A 19,003-nucleotide genomic window follows, 5' to 3' on the forward strand; every position below is an offset into this window, starting at 1 on the left:
TGGTTCCGATATTTGTCGTATTTTGGTAGGCTACGATATTTCTGAATACAGAAGTATTTTTAAGAACAAAATAATTAAAATAATAACGAAAAAACTACTTATGTTAAGCCAAAATAATAAAACTACATATTTGCAAAATATGAAGATAACATTTTCTAAAATATTTAGTTTAGTCAGGTAAATGTGTATTTATTTAGTAGTGTTGAGTTCAAAAAATGCCAAAGGGCTCTCAAAACTTTTATTTTATGGATAATTTTATAGCAGCAATAATATAAGTTTAAGCTAACTATTAATTTTGAAACGAATTCATATAGCATTTCTCAAATATTTTAAATTTGGTAGGTTTTGGTAGGCTTTGGTAGTTTTTAATTAGAAATTTGGTAGGAAAAATATTTTATGAGTGGCAACGCTGAGTGTTAACAAAAATATAAGAGATCCAGACTTTAACAAAAATTATTTAACCGCCAAACCGATTGAGAGAGCGCGCTCTTGTTCCCCCGTGATACAAATACATGAGAACAATATTGCACACACATCATCACCTAGTAATGCTTGTTTAGAACAAAGCATAAAAGAAAATAAAAAGTGTTCTGGTACAACAACAAATACTGCAGTAGATATAACAGAGTCGACAATGATAAATACACAAGCTTATGATAATCCACTAACAACACCTAGTGAGAGTTTTAATGTATTTAACACTGAAAAGACCGTGATGGAAGATAATGGTACATCAAGGGGTGCTATACCTAAGGTTGGATATAAAATAAGTAAAACTAAATCTCCAGTTCAAACAGGTATGCTTAGATATATAAGAATTAATAAGCGAAATTTAAGTCCCAGAAAAGTCTGCCTTCTGAGAAAAAGCAAAAAATTACTGATAACCCCTTGAAAAGTAACCGTTTTGCTCTTCATCAAAAAAATTATGATAAATCCATCCGTAAACCGTTAAAACCACCACCAATATTCCTTCGTGAAACTAGCTCTAATAGCTTAGTGAAATCATTTATTGAACTCATTGGAAAAAATAATTTTCATATTGTTCCAATAAGAAAAGGACAAGGCAATAGACAAAAATAGTTGTATACACTGAGGATTGTTATAGAAAAATCTCTCAACACCTAAATGACAGTAAGAAAAACTTTTATACATATCAACTTAAGAGTTGCAAGGGCTTGATAGTAGTCATAAAAGGTATAGAGTCCAGTGTAGATACAAAAGAAATCAAGGAGGCCCTGGAAGAATTGGGCTATCAGACAAAGAATGTAGTCAATATCTTTAATAGAGACAAGGTTCCTCAGCCAATGTTTAGGGTTGAGTTAGAGCCTGATGATGGGAAATTAAAAAAGAATGAAACTCACCATATATACACTCTAAGATATTTGTTGAATCGTAGAGTAAATATAGAGGAACCTCTTAAGCATAATCGTCCAGTTCAGTGTAGCAATTGTCAGGAATTTGGACATACACGTAATTATTGTACCCTACGCACAGTATGTGTTGCATGCGGAGGCCTGCACTCTTCGTCACAATGTGATATAGTTGAGAATGGTCTCAGTAGGAAATGTGGTAACTGCGGTGGAGATCATTCCGCTAATTATCACGGATGCCCGGTCTACAAGGAGTTACTAAAAAGATTAAGAGAGAGGCAAAAGTTGTTGAGAGGTGAAATAGTTGAATCAACACCTACAAATTCGGTATCTACATCTACACCACTAAGCTCTGGAGTAGATCTTTCAAATGATAAAATAAATGCGGCTCATCCAGTATCACAGGAAAATGGCCAGGGAGCTACAATTAATGCTGGAGCCAGCTCAAACGCCAGTATTTTAAAAACGGGTTATCAAAAGTTCAAGAAAGTCCGTGAGAAATATATTGTGGAGCTGCGAAACCATCCCAATACGCTTGCAAGACAACTTGTGCAGACCCAAATCCGATCCAGGCTCCGTAAATTAGATCTACCACCCCGCTAAGATGAGTGACAGTTTACCATTATGGCTCTCTTGCTGAAGAGCAAATAGTTTTAATTTTAGTTATAAGATTTAAATACTTATTGTAAGGTCAAAATAGACAGATTCAATAAATCAATAAAGCGTTAAAAAAAAAGTTTTTAAGGTAAACGACGTACCAAAAATTTATAAAATTATTAAATTTTACGAAAATATCAATCTTCAAGTCCTAAGGTTTTCAACAATATTAAATATTTATATAAAAAGCCTTTATTTACTCCTCGCTTTGATAATTTTGTACGTTTTTTTTTCATATTGTTACGAAATTGTACTTGAATTCAAATATAACGATTTTAAGGGCTGATTTAAAAGTAGCATAATGCTTTCAAATAACATTGCTGTAATAGCAAACTGTAACATATCTGTGGGCATTATTAAATAAAAGCTTTCAGTTGACCATTGATCGTAAGTTGGCAACGCTGTTTGAATTCGAATATTCAGTTAAAGAACATTGTGAAAAGTACACCACAGATGACGTATGATCTAGAATATTCGAACTTTGACAGTTAAAGTGCAGTCTAGAGTGCAGATGGCAGTGTTATAAATAGTGGCAGAGGTTGCAGTCGTTAGTGAGTTTATCAGAGACGCTTTTCGAATAAACATCAACTAAGTGCCTTAAAGTGTGTTGTGTTTTTCAAGTAAATTCGTGTACATTATCAATTGTGTCTGTATTTCTGAGAATTTATAAACGTGTATAAAAAACATTGAGTGGCTATTTAATTCTGTTGTTGTTGTACATTTTAAAGAAATAAAGAGTTGTTACAATTTTCAAACTACTAAACGGCTTTTATTTGCAATCAAAAGTATCCGGTTTATTTAAAGGAACTAAACCAGCGTTTTGAAAAGGTAACAATATATTTCATGCAAAATGTTATTAAGTGAGCCATAATTTACTTACACGCTATTGCATTGAATTCTCTTTTCCGATCATATAAAAAATGTATATAGTTCCGAAAAAAAATGTTTCTACAAAAGAAAAAATAGTTGGGTCTTTTTTGGAAAAAACTTAAAAAATACGTTACTTTTTCCAAGTTCCAACTTTGGATGCGTGTAACTTTTTATAGGAACAAGATAACTTTTAACAAGTCGTTTTTATTTTATTTAGAATTGTATTGCCAATATATGTATCTGATATCTTAAAAATAAATTTAGACACTCTGTAGGCCCACCACATCTTTAAAAATATAAAAAGATCGAGCAGAATTAAAAAATATAAATAAACTTAAATATATATTCAACTAATATATTTAATCTACATATGTAAGCGTATTTTTTGTAGAGCTTCTTAAGCACTATTTATATTTAAAATTCCTGCTCATTCGGATCATAAATGGATTTTTGGTGATTTTTTTAAAAAATTTGAGACCCTTGGTGTCCAACTTTGAGGGCTCTGGACCCCACTAGCTCCAACCATGTGAAATTTCGTAACAATATCTGCAGTAGTTCCCGAGATACCGAAATATTTCCAACAAATTTTCTAAACTGTGTGACGTCGCACAGTAGGAAATGGTAGAATAGGAGCTGATCATAAATACATTTTATAAAATGTTAAATATATAGGGTATTCAATTAATCGGGATTCTGGTTTAATCGGTTAATCGAGCAAATAATTAATCGGGGTTAAGATTTAATCGGTTAATTTTAAATTAATCGATTAACCGAATAATTTCTATTTAAATTTTAAACTGAAAATATATCCACGAATTTTCTGTACTTAAATACAAAATAGACAAAACATAGCAATTCAACCAAAAAGTAATTAATTTTCTTTAGTTTTAATAAAACTCGACTTGGAAAACACTCTCTCGCTGTTTGTAGATCTTAGTGAAATCGAAAGTAAAGAATATCCAATATCTAAGTTTTTGTTTAGTTTTTTTTCTAAGCATATAAAATCATTATACCATTGAAGTCCTTTTTGGATTTTTTAGAAATACTTTTACTAATTTCGATAATTTCTGATAAAAACTTATTTCCGTAGTATCTTCAGTCTCGTCTATTATCATGTTCTCAACCGACAAATACATGTAAATTAAATATGTCAGTTTTGTATACTCATTAAGGTATTTATAGACGGCAATACTGAGTATTAACACTTTTCAAATTGAAAATATTGTTACGAAATTGTACTTGAATTCAAATATAACGATTTTAACGACTGATTTAAAAGTAGCATAATGCTTTCAAATAACAGTGCTGTAATGGCAGACTGTAACATATCTGTGGGCATTGTTAAATAAAAGCTTTCAGTTGATTTGATCGTAAGTTGGCAACGCTGTATTCGAATATTCAGTTAAAGAACATTGTAGAAAGTACACCACAGATGGCGTATGATCTAGAATATTCGAACTTTGACAGTTAAAGAGCTTTCTAGATGGTAATGCAGTGTTATAAATAGTGGCAGAGGTTGCAGTCGTGAGTTTAGTTGATCAGAGACGCTTTTCGAAGAAACATCATCTAAGTGCCTTAAAGTGTGTTGTGTTTTTTTTTCAAGTAAATTCGTGTACATTATAAATTGTGTTTGTAATTCTGAGAATTTATAAACGTGTATAAAAAAAACATTGAGTGGCTATTTAATTCTGTTGTTGTTGTACATTTTAAAGAAATAAAAAGTTGTTACAATTTTCAAACTACTAAACGGCTTTTATTTGCAATCAAAAGTATCCGGTTTATTTAAAGGAAATAAACCAGCGTTTTGAAAAGGTTAAAACGTAACAATTGGTGTCAGAAGTGGGATTGCAAATTAATAAGCATGAAGTTTGAAGAACTGAAAGTTGAACAACTCAAGAAAGAACTGAGTAAGTTGGAGTTACCAACAGCAGGTAATAAGGCGGAATTGCAGAAGAGGCTCATAGATGAATTTAAGCGCCGTGATATTGACATCGGTGCTTACGAATTCGATTATAAGGAAGAAATGGAAGTTTCTACACGTTCAACAACAAGCAGCTTGGATTTAAGCACAATGTTCGCGGCTATGATGGAAAAAATGGAAGTAAACAACGAGAAACTTCTTGCCGACAATGAGAAACTTCGTGCTGAGGTTAAAGCTGAAGTCAAAGAAACTATCAAACACTTAGCTGAAATGGAAGCGAAACTTCAAGAATCCTCTAGAGCTACAGATAAAAAAATTCAGGAAATGTCTGAGGTTATTAACAGCAGAGTGGATGTCGTTGACAAAAAGGTGTCCGAATTAGAGAGCGGCCTAGAAAAGCAATCCCAAGATGTTGATAATAAATTTCTCGATCTGGAAATGAAAATTAATAATCTTCAGTGCCAAGACGGACCGGTGCGAATTATTTCAGAAACATCGAGTAGAATAAAGGCTCCTAGTTTTGATGGCAGCACACCATTTAATGTTTTCAAGTTCCAGTTTGATACAGTTGCCAAGAGAAATGTATGGAGTAATGAAGAAAGAGCTATAGAATTGATTTTGGCCTTGAAAGGGAACGCAGCAATAGTTCTTGAAAGCGTACCAGTAAGTAACAGAAATAGCTATGATGACATAATGGATGCTCTACAACGTAAGTATGGTGGAGAACACATGAAAGAAATATACCGAATGGAATTGCATGGTAGAGTACAAAAACCTAATGAGACGCTACAAGACTTTGCGGCAGAAATCGAACGTTTGATGCAGCTTACATATCCAGACGAAAACCATCCGTTATTGGACCATTTCAAGATTGAGGCATTTGTGAATGGGCTTCGTGACCCTGATGTAAAACATGCGGTTTATGCCACACGGAAGTCAACATTTGCGGAAACCGTTTCATTCGCGTTGGCACAAGAAACAGCAAAATTAATGTCTAAGCCGCAAATATGCATGGTACGAAATATCGAGGTTATAGCTGAAAATGAGAGAAATATAGTCAGTGAAATAAAAGAGGCAGTTTTAGAGGCTTTAAATGAGAAGCAAGGTAAAGCTAAAATCAAACGCTATAACTGCGGAAAAACTGGTCATATTCAGCGAAACTGCAAAGCACCGAGAAAACGAACCAGATCTGTTTCGCCTCCAAGAAACAACCAGCCGTCAAATCATCAATCGTCACAAGAATCACCTTTAAACTAAAACGAGCTAGCACTATGGGGTAAGAGCTAGCTCCCACATCTGAGGGCCCCACAATCTCCATATCAGTAATGCAGCAGAAAAATAGCAATCTTACGGCTCTATACCTTTTATGACTACTATCAAGCCCTTGCAACTCTTAAGTTGATATGTATAAAAGTTTTTCTTACTGTCATTTAGGTGTTGAGAGATTTTTCTATAACAATCCTCAGTGTATACAACTATTTTTGTCTATTGCCTTGTCCTTTTCTTATTGGAACAATATGAAAATTATTTTTTCCAATGAGTTCAATAAATGATTTCACTAAGCTATTAGAGCTAGTTTCACGAAGGAATATTGGTGGTGGTTTTAACGGTTTACGGATGGATTTATCATAATTTTTTTGATGAAGAGCAAAACGGTTACTTTTCAAGGGGTTATCAGTAATTTTTTGCTTTTTCTCAGAAGGCAGACTTTTCTGGGACTTAAATTTCGCTTATTAATTCTTATATATCTAAGCATACCTGTTTGAACTGGAGATTTAGTTTTACTTATTTTATATCCAACCTTAGGTATAGCACCCCTTGATGTACCATTATCTTCCATCACGGTCTTTTCAGTGTTAAATACATTAAAACTCTCACTAGGTGTTGTTAGTGGATTATCATAAGCTTGTGTATTTATCATTGTCGACTCTGTTATATCTACTGCAGTATTTGTTGTTGTACCAGAACACTTTTTATTTTCTTTTATGCTTTGTTCTAAACAAGCATTACTAGGTGATGATGTGTGTGCAATATTGTTCTCATGTATTTGTATCACGGGGGAACAAGAGCGCGCTCTCTCAATCGGTTTGGCGGTTAAATAATTTTTGTTAAAGTCTGGATCTCTTATATTTTTGTTAACACTCAGCGTTGCCACTCATAAAATATTTTTCCTACCAAATTTCTAATTAAAAACTACCAAAGCCTACCAAAACCTACCAAATTTAAAATATTTGAGAAATGCTATATGAATTCGTTTCAAAATTAATAGTTAGCTTAAACTTATATTATTGCTGCTATAAAATTATCCATAAAATAAAAGTTTTGAGAGCCCTTTGGCATTTTTTGAACTCAACACTACTAAATAAATACACATTTACCTGACTAAACTAAATATTTTAGAAAATGTTATCTTCATATTTTGCAAATATGTAGTTTTATTATTTTGGCTTAACATAAGTAGTTTTTTCGTTATTATTTTAATTATTTTGTTCTTAAAAATACTTCTGTATTCAGAAATATCGTAGCCTACCAAAATACGACAAATATCGGAACCAACCAACCAAACTACCAAAAGTCAATTTGTTAACTTCAAACTACCAATTTTGGTCCAATTGGACCAAAGCGGCAACGCTGTTAACACTTCTATTTTCACCCTCCCCGTTCAAAAATATGTAGGCATTTCTACCGTTTAAACTGAGTCTACTCTCATTATGAGAGTTCATATGCTCACAGTAATTTAACGAAATTTGAAAAAAGAAAATAAACAAAGCACTTTTAAATAAATTTCTATTTTTTTGTTATATTGTATAATTTTTTTTTGTTTGTTTATATTAAACACTTAGAGAAATATTTATTTTTTTTGCGTCCAATCGCTAAATTTTACCTTTTTGTTTAAATTTTCACTGAAACCACTTAAATCGCGGAGCGAACAAAAAACACGTCTGCTTCTCATAAGAATTGCAGAAACCTTAAAAACTTAAAAAAAAATATAATATGGCGATTTTCCATGAAGAAAAATATAAAATTTGAATTAATGTAAAATTTTAACGGTCATAGCAAAATTTGGAACTAATATAGACTCAATTAAATCAACAATATAATTTTTGACATTTTCTATTTTCAAATACTGAAATTCCTAAACCGGGGAAAATGTGTTCCAAAAACATAGTTGTTTTAGAAATGTGCCTACTGTGACGTTATTTACCATGTGATAGTAAAAAAACGTTGCCGGTATTTATGATGCATATAGGGTTATATAAATATGAAGCTTTTTTGAGGATCGGTGCTTTGTCTTTTTAGAATTTTTTTCTCAAATCTTTTTTTTTTGGGAAAAAACTTAAAAAATACTTTTTATAGGGACAAGATAACTTTTAACAAGTTGTTTTATTTTATTTAGAATTTTATCGCCAATATAGCTGATATTTTAAAAATAAAAATAGCAAAAATCGCAACATAGAGGTTGAATTTCAAAATGTATGTATGCAATGCAACCTTAAAAAGTCGAGCGATTCTTAACGCAACCGTATAAACTTTGATGTTTCATATCGCAAAATGTATGAAAAAGTAAAAGCAGGCGTATGATAAGTTTTTTTTTAATTTTAACTACACGTTTGCATGTTTTGTCTTGATAAAGATATGACTGCATTGCATACATACATTATGGAATTCACCCAGACTTCACGTCTTCAATTAGTTTTTCTCCCAGTATGTCATTCTATGCTGAATAACTTTTATGTGAAGAAGAAGACTTCATTTATTGATGCAATTTTTTAATGAAAATAATTTAAATAACAAATATTCAAGAAATATTGAATACGTATTTATTTTTTAAAAAAAAGTAAAATTGTATCTTTAATTTAGTACCAAAAATATTTAAATAATCTCCTTTCATTTTTCCGCCATGCTGAGCAAACAATTTTCTGTTTTTGCTCTAGTTGATCAAACAATTATTTCAGGAAAGTATTTGATATATTGTGACCACACGGTAAATATATTTACTGATTCTTAGTTTGATAAAACAAAAAGTGAAAAATTAAATTCACTATATTTTTATTTTCATATATTATTTATTGTATCTTCACAAAATAATGTGAACTATCAATAACACTGTGCATCAAATTTCGTGTCATTAAATCTTTCCCGAATGAGACCAACGGGAAGTGATAGTAGAACATCAGTAGACCAAAACCCCAAAAGGGTTTTAAAAAGTTAGTTCGTATTTTAAAGTTATGCGCCTTTAAAGTTCAGCTTTTTTGAGTAAAAAATTTTCATATATATTTAATTTTTAAAATTTAATTTGTATTTTTTTTACATAGTTTATATATAAATGAACTACATTATATAGTTCCAGGTCTTTTCTGCTCTTGTGGATGGTCTGTAGAACCAGAATTTGAAGTAGACAGATTTTGTAGTTCACTTCCTGTATTTTCTTCTCCTTCATCATCGTAATGCAAGTTCTTGCTCCACCAACAAATTTCCGCTAATACAGCATCGGGAGACTTTTTTCCCCGATATCTGCAAAATTTGTGTTAAAATGTATTGGGAAAAAAATATATGTATATTAAAAATTACCTCAAATGGCATTGCAATTTGGTGGTACTGTTCACCTTGTTCATCTGATTCGGTCGCTAGTTGCTGACCGAAGTAGTCTAGATCATGATGTAGGTAATGAATTTTGAGCGACATATTGATTAGAAAAAGCATTCATCATTGCGTTAACAGATCTCTGATAGCTGTCAGACGTATTTTTACCCAACAGATATAAATTCTTCTGTAAACGAACCATGTTTTAACATTTGTGGTGTGAAATGGCCACAAACGTAACAAAAATTGTTTATATTGCAAGACATTTCACAAACTTTATTAAATTAAACATATTTTTTTAGTAATTAACTTTATTTAAAAACTTCTTTTCACTTTATTAACAAATAATGGTTCACAAATTCACAAAAAGTTGCACTATTATAACAGGTAACTACGATTTGATTTCAAAAAATTAAAACATCTTAATACTTTGTTCAGCAATAGTGCTGTAACATTCTACTACTTTTGATTACTCAATACTACTCAACACTTTTCGTTTGGGTACTCAATACTATTCGATACTTTTAACGGATTTTTTTAAATTTAAAAACGATATATTTATCTGCTTTTCGGTAATGTATTAGCAGACATCACTCTTTTTTAGAAACATTTTAGGTTTACAAGATTATATCAATAAATATTTTGAACTTTTTAACTATTATTCCAGTTTTTTTAATAATATTTTATTCTGATTTGAAAATTGTTTACGCTAAGAGTTGCATTTCTAATATTGATTTGAGTTGTATTTATAGTAGAGATGCATTTTTTGCACCATAACCGTTAAATTTAAATAAATTAAATTGTAAAAATACAAGTCTAAAAGTATTGAGTAACTACTTTTGAGTATTGAGTACTCAAACAATATGGCAAATACTCGATACACGATACCCACTACTCAATACATTTACAGCAATATTCAGCAATTCTCCAAAAATTGGTAATTGCGTATCTAAGTACCAAAAACTATAAAAATAAAAAAATAAATCTGCAAAAAGTGTTAAAATTAATGAATTTTAAGTATATTAGGACTAGAACATTCAACTAAAATTACTTTATATAAATATTGACTTACTTCAATAGATTATTCATAAAATATATATGAAAAATTTTTACTCAAAAAAGGTGAACTTTAAAGGCAAATAACTTCAAAAAACACGAGCTAACTTTTAAAAACCCTTTGGGGGTTTTGGTATACTAATTATCTACTTTCATTTCCCGTTGGTCTCATTCGGGAAAGATTTTCTTCTAATTTTTATTTACGTCCCACCACAGTTGGACGAAAAATTATGTTTAATTTATAGATCCTATCATCAGCGCAGGTCTGTCGGATTCCTTCTTCTTAGTCGGATGTAGCCATTACTTCTCATTAATGTTCGTGCAAGTGGGTTTGGGTGAACTCCTAACTCCGCTTGTTTTTTTATTTAATTTTTCATCAGGGAGACACCTAGGTCCTTATGAATGTTAATATTTCTCACATACCAAGGCGCTGCTGTTATCATTCTTAATATTTTATTTTGGAATCTTTAAATTTTTTCAATATTAGAAGCTGAGGCCGTGCCCCATAACTGAATTCCATAGCACCATATGGGTTTTATTATTGAGTTGTACAGCAAAAGTTTGCATTCTAACCTCAATCTCGAGTTTTTACCAATTAGCCAGTAAATTTGTAGTAATTTTAACTTCATTTGAGTCATTTTCGTATCTATATGCTTTCTCCAGGTAAGACGTCGGTCTAGATGCAGACCTAGATATTTAACTTCAGTTTGTTGAGGTATTATATGATTATTTATTAGGATTGGAGGGCACGATTCTCTACGCAATGTGAATGTAAGATGTATACATTTTTGCTCGTTTACTTTTATTCTCCACTGTTTTAACTACCTTTCTATGTAGTTTTACATACAAGACCATATGTAAAAGTACCGATGCTTCTTGGGGGTTTTCATGAATGGCTATTATAGCTGTGTCATCAGCAAAAGTTGATATGTGGGTTCGACTGTTTGTAGGCATATCACAAGTATATAGCAAATATAGTAAGGGACCCAGTATACTTCCTTGGGGTACGCCTACTTCAATAGGCTGTGGTGAACTTATGAAGTCTCCCTCTTTAAGAACGAACTTTCGATGACTTAAATAACATTCTAGAAGCTTGTGTGTGTTCACTGGTAAATATTGTTTTATTTTTATCGATAATCCTTCATGCCATACTTTGTCGAAGTCTTGCGAAACGTCGATAAAGAGTGCAGAACAATATTTTTTTCTTCAAATGTCTTGGATATGATTTCTACCAACCTGTGAGTTTGTTCTATGGTGTTATGTTTTTCTCGAAATCCGAATTGATGAGTTGGAATATAATCAAAATGATTCACTATCGGCTTTAACTTGTGCATTAACAGTTTTTCGAATAGCTTTGATATATTTGACAATAGGCTAATGGGTCTATATGATTCTACTTTACTGTGATCTTTTCCCGGCTTAGGTATCATTGTAACTAAAGAAACCTTCCATTCTTGTGGATAATATTCAAGGCGTAATATAGCCTTAAAAATAAATGGGATTACTCTTAATGCAATTTGGGGTTGCTCGAGGAGCATCTTGTTACTGATTTTATCAATACCAGGTGTTTTTTTTGAGTTTAGTCATGCCCAAGCTCTATACTCTTGGTGCTCATTTGTTTTTGTAAATGCTCTTAGCTATAGGCTGTGTGTTTTGTATACTCACTAGAAAACTCAGCACTAGCAATACAAAATACACAAACAACTTTGTCTTATTATTTTTTTTGTCGTTCTTCAAAGCAACAACACTTTCGTATGCTTTGCTGGTAAACATTGACGACTGTCATCAATGTAGATTTTGTTTTTGTTTATCGTATGATATTTTAAAAATGTGTGTTTTGAAAGTGAGTTTTTTTTTCTTTTTTCTTTGTATGAATTGGTTTTAACAACAAAAAATATTGAATAAAAAGTAGTTTTTCTTTAAATGTATTAGTGTTTACTCTTCCATAAGGAACTTGTGGGCACCCCTTTTTAAATCAACAATAGCCTTGTCAATCTCTGAAATCTCAAAACGAAGTGGTTCAGCTGCAGTAATATGGGGTAAAGTAGGTGGTAACTCTATTATGTCGTTAGACTCGTTTAGGGAAAATACATTCTTTAGATGACTTTTCCTTTTCTTTTTCAGTATCGTTTCTCGCCCAGCCTCCACTAGAATTACGTAGAGGAGGTCTGCTCATAACAGGTCTTTTTAATTTTTTTGTAGCTCGCCATAGAGAGTAATTTGAGTACTGGTGGCATCTGAGTTCTCCAGATATTTATTAATTGAGTCAGTTTTGCGTTTGTGTAGAAGCACACTGAGGCGTTTGCGACATTTTCTAAGCTCCGTTTAAGTTGAGGGGATCTGTAGAGTTGCCACTCTCGACGAACTCTTCTTTTTTCAGCTAATAACTGTTCAATGTCTGCAGAATAGAGTATATTGTATCTGATTTGTTGGGTTATTTAAGTGGCGTGTTCAACAGCAAGTTTTAAGTTTTGTTCAAAATTTTTTACTGAGATATCGATATCTTCTGGTGTTCTTAGCGATATATTTTCTGTACTGTGTGTGCTAATATATTTTCTATATTTCAACCAATTTATTTTAATGCTTGATATTGCAGAGTGACCAGTCGGGGATACTATTTCTAGGGGGTTCAATAGAGTAACGAAGGTGGGTGAGTGATCCGAGGATAATTCTAATGAAGATTTAACCTGCATTAGTTCCATTGGTAAATTTTTTGTAACTGCAAAATCAATGACATCGGGTATTTTGCTTGGGTCAGTAGGCCAGTATGTTGGTTCTCCGCTCGACAGCACATTCAAATTCAATTTAGAAATTGTATTAAACAAAGCGCGACCTTTCGGGTTTACAAGTCTTGATCCCCAGTGAGTATGCTTAGCATTATAATCGCCAGCTGCCAGGAATCGGGATCCTAGTGATTCGTAAAAATGTTCATATTTGTTTTCAGTAATCGGAAACCTTGGATGTGAATATATCGACGAAATTAATAGGTTTCTGTAGCATTCATCCAAACAGATTGTCGTAGTTTGAAGATAATCTTCACAAATATCACACATTGAATGGCGTTTGATATGGGTTTGAATTAAAATTCCAGTGCCTCCACATGCGCTATCTCTTGGATCATTTGTGCCATAAAAAACATTTCCATTTATCTTAAATAAACTTCTAGACGTCAAATGGGTTTTGAAACTAACATTATATCAACTTCATGACTTTTAAGAAAATACTCGAGTTCGTTTTTATGTTCGCGAATGCCGTTAGCGTTCCAAAAACATATTCTTAGGCAGTTAATGGTCTGTTAAGCACAGCCTGCAATAACATTGATTGCATCTTAAGCATTTCTTGCATCATGTTACTCATTGAGTTTGTAAAGTTATTTACCGATTGCACAAGAGTTTCTATTGTAGATTCTAGTCTGGTAAAATTGAAAATTGGCGTTTGCTCTCTTACCTCTGGGTTCTTATTTTGGTTTTGTGGTTGATGGACTTGCGTCTGAGTTTATTTGTTTCTTAGTACATTTGCATATGTTTCTTTGTTGTCATATGTCTGTTGCAACGGGAGATAGTTAAAATTGATGTTATTTAATGGCTGAGCGGGGAAAATATTCGTTTTATGGCTTTGTTATTTTTTAATAATTGAGTAGACAGGACAACCCCTGTAGTTCGCTGTGTGGTTACCTCCGCAATTGCTGCATTTTTTCATTTTAGGATCATCCTTGGATTTGTTACATTGGGATGTGTTATGTAACTCTCCACAAATAACACATACGGGTGTCAATTTGCAATATGCCTTGGTATGTCCATATTCTTGGCAATTCATACATTGGACGGACCAAATCGTTTATGTGGTTCTTCTACCGTAATTTTACGATGCAATAAATACATCAGGTTATATATGGGATGTGTTTCATTTTTTTCAGATTTATGACACCGGGTTCAAGTTCAACACGAAAGAGTGGTTAAGGTTTTTTTTCGAGATTTCTAATGTTTTTGTCTTAAAACCTTTATCTTCTAAGCTTTGCTTTATTTCGAGTGGTTCAACATTATAGTCAATACCCTTTATTACAACTTGTAGACCCTTGCTTCCTTTCAGCTGATAAGTGTAAAAACTTTTTTTTTTAGTTTCAAAATCTGTTACAACCTTTCAATAATCGTTTTCACTATTGACCTGTATTTTAGTTTCTTGATTGGGATAACGTAAAAAGAGTTCTCTCCTATTAATGAGATCAGGCTGTGAACCAGTGAATTTGAATTATTTTCTCTCATGTAAATAGGGAGTGGTTTTGTAGAGTTAATTTTATTTACTGGTTCATCTGTTTCACATTCCAGAATAGAAAAACGATTTTCATTGTTTAGTCTAGCAGGTTCACTATTCTTATATAATTTAGCCAAGGGTGCCGCTTTCGAAGACTTGGGACTTCGTGCCCGTTTTAATACTGTAACATACTGCTCCATTCCAACCTGTATTTGGGATTTATTATCTTTATTTAATGGTTGACTAATCTTGGGTATAGCGGGTTAATTTTAATTGTAGTCGGTGTGGTGGATTTCGTTTCTGAAGCTGATATTGCTAGCATACTTTCAGGCGTAAATAAAGTATTTGTATTTTTTGGTAACTCCAGATTAACAGCTGTTGGGTTTTCTTTCGTTTGACAATCATTAGTTGTTGACAATGCGGGGGAACAAGAACGATCACGTTTAACAGGCTCGGCGGTTAAAAACAAGCTGTCATCTATTCTTCTGTTTGTTTTGTTTATATTTTTTTTATCTGCATTAACTGTAACGTATGCATTTCTGCCGTTTACACTTAACATTCGCTCACTGTTTTCGTTAAAGAGACTCATTAAATAGTAGTTGTAAATACTTTAGTTAACACTCTTGATCTATATTTAATAGTTAATACACAAGGTTCAAAGCAAAAATAAATAATTTTCACTTATTTGTCTTTTAGTTCTTGTTTTGATTTTTTTTATATAATAATCAGGGAAACCAAAATATGCAAATGCATGTTTTTTCTGGTGAGTCTAATGAGCACATGGATAAGATATTTACACGTTTCAGAACTATTTAAGAATTTTGGCATCGATTTGTTAGTGCATATTTTTGCATATTTTACCCTTAAATACATATTTTTGCATATATTTGTTTTAAGAGCATATTTATGTCATATTTTGCGTTTTTAGAGCATATTTTACTGTTTAATAGCATATTTTGAGTTTATCAAAAACAAATTTTGTCTTACTTATTTTTCGCTGTTGTGTTACAGGTTTTTACTTCCTTTGTTCAAAATTCAAAATTGAAAAATAGATGGCTTTCACCAAAAAAAAAATTTAAAAAACAAAAAATTTTTTTTTTTTAAATTTCAAATAACAATTCGAAAAATTTGTTCATCCAAAAAATGAAAAAACTGAAAAAAAATGTTTGTTCACCTAAAAATATTTAAATTTTTTATTTTGAAGTATAATTAGGTGAAGGGTATATAAGATTCGGCACAGCCGAATATAGCTCTCTTACTTGTTTTAATATAAAATAAGCACTGTTTTAATAATATCAAATTTTAGTTCTAATTCAAACTTAACCGTTCTAAGTGTTAAAGAAATATTGTCTTTTAAATTTGCTCCTGTAACATCAGTTGATGTCGAAAGAACATTTTCTATGTTTAAAAATGTTTTCAGATCCAATAGACAACGATTTTTATTTGAAAATTTAAGTAAATTTTTTTTGGTGAAAAATTATGTAAAAGTAAGAACATATTTTTTAAATTTTAAGAACATATTTTAAAGTTTCTACTGCATATTTAAAGCGCCTAAAACGCTTTTTTTAGAGCATATTTCCGGTTTCCCTGATAATAATATTATTAAATTAAAAGCGTCCTTTCGCGTAATTAATAAACAGGTGATTTTTTTGAGTTTATATCAGTCATGCCCAATCCCTATACTCTTGGTGCTCATTTGTTTTTGTAAATGCTCTTAGCTATAGGCTGTGTGTTTTGTATACTCACTAGAAAACTCAGCACTAGCAATACAAAATACACAAACAACTTTGTCTTATTTTTTTGTCGTTCTTCAAAGCAACAACACTTTCGTATGCTTTGCTGGTAAACATTGACGACTGTCATCAATGTAGATTTTGTTTTTGTTTATCGTATGATATTTTAAAAATGTGTGTTTTGAAAGTGAGTTTTTTTTCTTTTTTCTTTGTATGAATTGGTTTTAACAACAAAAAATATTGAATAAAAAGTAGTTTTTCTTTAAATGTATTGGTGTTTACTCTTCCATAAGGAACTTGTGGGCACCCCTGGTTTAAATCAACAATAGCCTTGTCAATCTCTGAAATCTCAAAACGAAGTGGTTCAGCTGCAATAATATGGGGTAAAGTAGGTGGTAACTCTATTATGTCGTTAGACTCGTTTAGGGAAAATACATTCTTTAGATGACTTTTCCTTTCCTTTTTCAGTATCGTTTCTCGCCCTATAGAGTAATTTGAGTACTGGTGGCATCTGAGTTCTCCAGATATTTATTAATTGAGTCAGTTTTGCGTTTGTGTAGAAGCACACTGAGGCGTTTGCGACATTTTCTAAGCTCCGTTTAAGTTGAGGGGATCTGTAGAGTTGCCACTCTCGACGAACTCTTCTTTTTTCAGCTAATAACTGTTCAATGTCTGCAGAATAGAGTCTATTGTATCTTATTTGTTGGGTTATTTAAGTGGCGTGTTCAACAGCTAGTTTTAAGATTTGTTCAAAATTTTTGAGTTAGATATCGATACCTTCTGGTGTTCTTAGCGATATATTTTCTGTACTGTGTGTGCTAATATATTTTCTATATTTCAACCAATTTATTTTCGTGCTTGATATTGCAGAGTGACCAGTCGGGGATACTATTTCTAGGGGGTTCAATAGAGTAACGAAGGTGGGTGAGTGATCCGAGGATAATTCTAATGAAGATTTAACCTGCATTAGTTCCATTGGTAAATTTTTTGTAACTGCAAAATCAATGACATCGGGTATTTTGCTTGGGTCAGTAGGCCAGTATGTTGGTTCTCCGCTCGACAGCACATTCAAATTCAATTTAGAAATTGTAGTAAACAAAGCGCGACCTTTCGGGGTTACAAGTCTTGATCCCCAGTGAGTATGCTTAGCATTATAATCGCCAGCTGCCAGGAATCGGGATCCTAGTGATTCGTAAAAATTTTCATATTTGTTTTCAGTAATCGGAAACCTTGGATGTGAATATATCGACGAAATTAATAGGTTTCTGTAGCAATCATCCAAACAGATTGTTGTAGTTTGAAGATAATCTTCACAAATATCACACATTGAATGGCGTTTGATATGGGTTTGAATTCCAGTGCCTCCACATGCTCTATCTCTTGGATCATTTGTGCCATAAAAAACATTTCCATTTATCTGAATTGCACAAGAGTTTCTATTGTAGGTTCTAGTCTGGTAAAATTGAAAATTGGCGTTTGCTCTCTTACCTCTGGGTTCTTATTTTGGTTTTGTGGTTGCGTCTGAGTTTGGTTGTTTCTTAGTACATTTGCATATGTTTCTTTGTTGTCATATGTCTGTTGCAATGGGAGATAAAATTGATGTTATTTAATGGCTGAGCGGGGAAAATCTTCGGTTTATGGCTTTGTGAGTAGTTGTAAATACTTTAGTTAACACTCTTGATCTATATTTAATAGTTAGTACACAAGGTTCAAAGAAAAAATAAAGAATTTTCACTTATTTGTCTTTTAGTTCTTGTTTTGATTTTTTTTTATATAATAATATTATTAAATTAAAAGCGTAATTAATAAACAGGTGTAATTTATATTTATTTTCCGAAAGAATCATTAAAATAACAATTTAACTCGGAGTAAAAATAAAACACGTCCAATTTCAATCACAGTGTGATGAACACTGTGATATAGTGAACAAATTCACTATATGATAACAAAATTCAATAAAACTTTAATAAAATAACTGTTTTACAACTCGAAACAAGTGCTTTACCTTAAAAATATTTGCGAGATCAAATCATATATTTTTTTAGCTATTTATATAGCTAGTGGTCACACTATGTTCACATTAAGAAAATATTTTGTTTGACTAAAATCATCTGTTTTGTTGTTTGCTCTAAATTTTGTTTGTGGTCAGATTCAGGTAATTAGCTGTGTCTGACCTACCTTAACCCTTTGATGTCAGAATTATAGTTGCCGTGGTTAAAAATATTTTGAATACATTAGGTCATTGGTTGAGCCATGAATATAAACTGATATAAATTTCAAGCCTCTAACACTTGTGGTTTTACCGTTATGAGATGTTTCTTATAAGCAACTTTATGCCATCGTGGTACATTTTAAAACACAAACAAATATTGATACTTCATTTTATTTTTATTAATTTTTAATACATTTCATGTGTGATATGAAACAAAACAATTTGGTTGTCGCTTGTACCATAAGTGTACCTTACATTTTGATTTTGGAATACTGGTGTGGGATAATCTACACCTTCCTTTTACTCGCCATTCAACCCAATGACCTGCTTGATCAAGACGCATGGATTT

At 31.9% G+C, this 19,003-nt stretch overlaps 1 protein-coding gene across 1 annotated transcript in view; it reads left to right on the forward strand.

The window, feature by feature from the left end:
• The first annotated feature begins 634 nt into the window (after positions 1-634).
• The window catches only part of LOC135950764 (gustatory and odorant receptor 21a-like), a 206,155-nt gene continuing 187,786 nt past the window's right edge, over positions 635-19,003 (forward strand). The window contains exon 1 of the mRNA XM_065500297.1: positions 635-754. Coding sequence (XP_065356369.1) covers positions 635-754 — 120 coding nt within the window. The remainder of the gene's footprint in view (positions 755-19,003) is intronic.

Source organism: Calliphora vicina, chromosome 1 (genome assembly GCF_958450345.1).
Source record: "Calliphora vicina chromosome 1, idCalVici1.1, whole genome shotgun sequence".
Lineage (NCBI taxonomy): Eukaryota > Metazoa > Arthropoda > Insecta > Diptera > Calliphoridae > Calliphora > Calliphora vicina.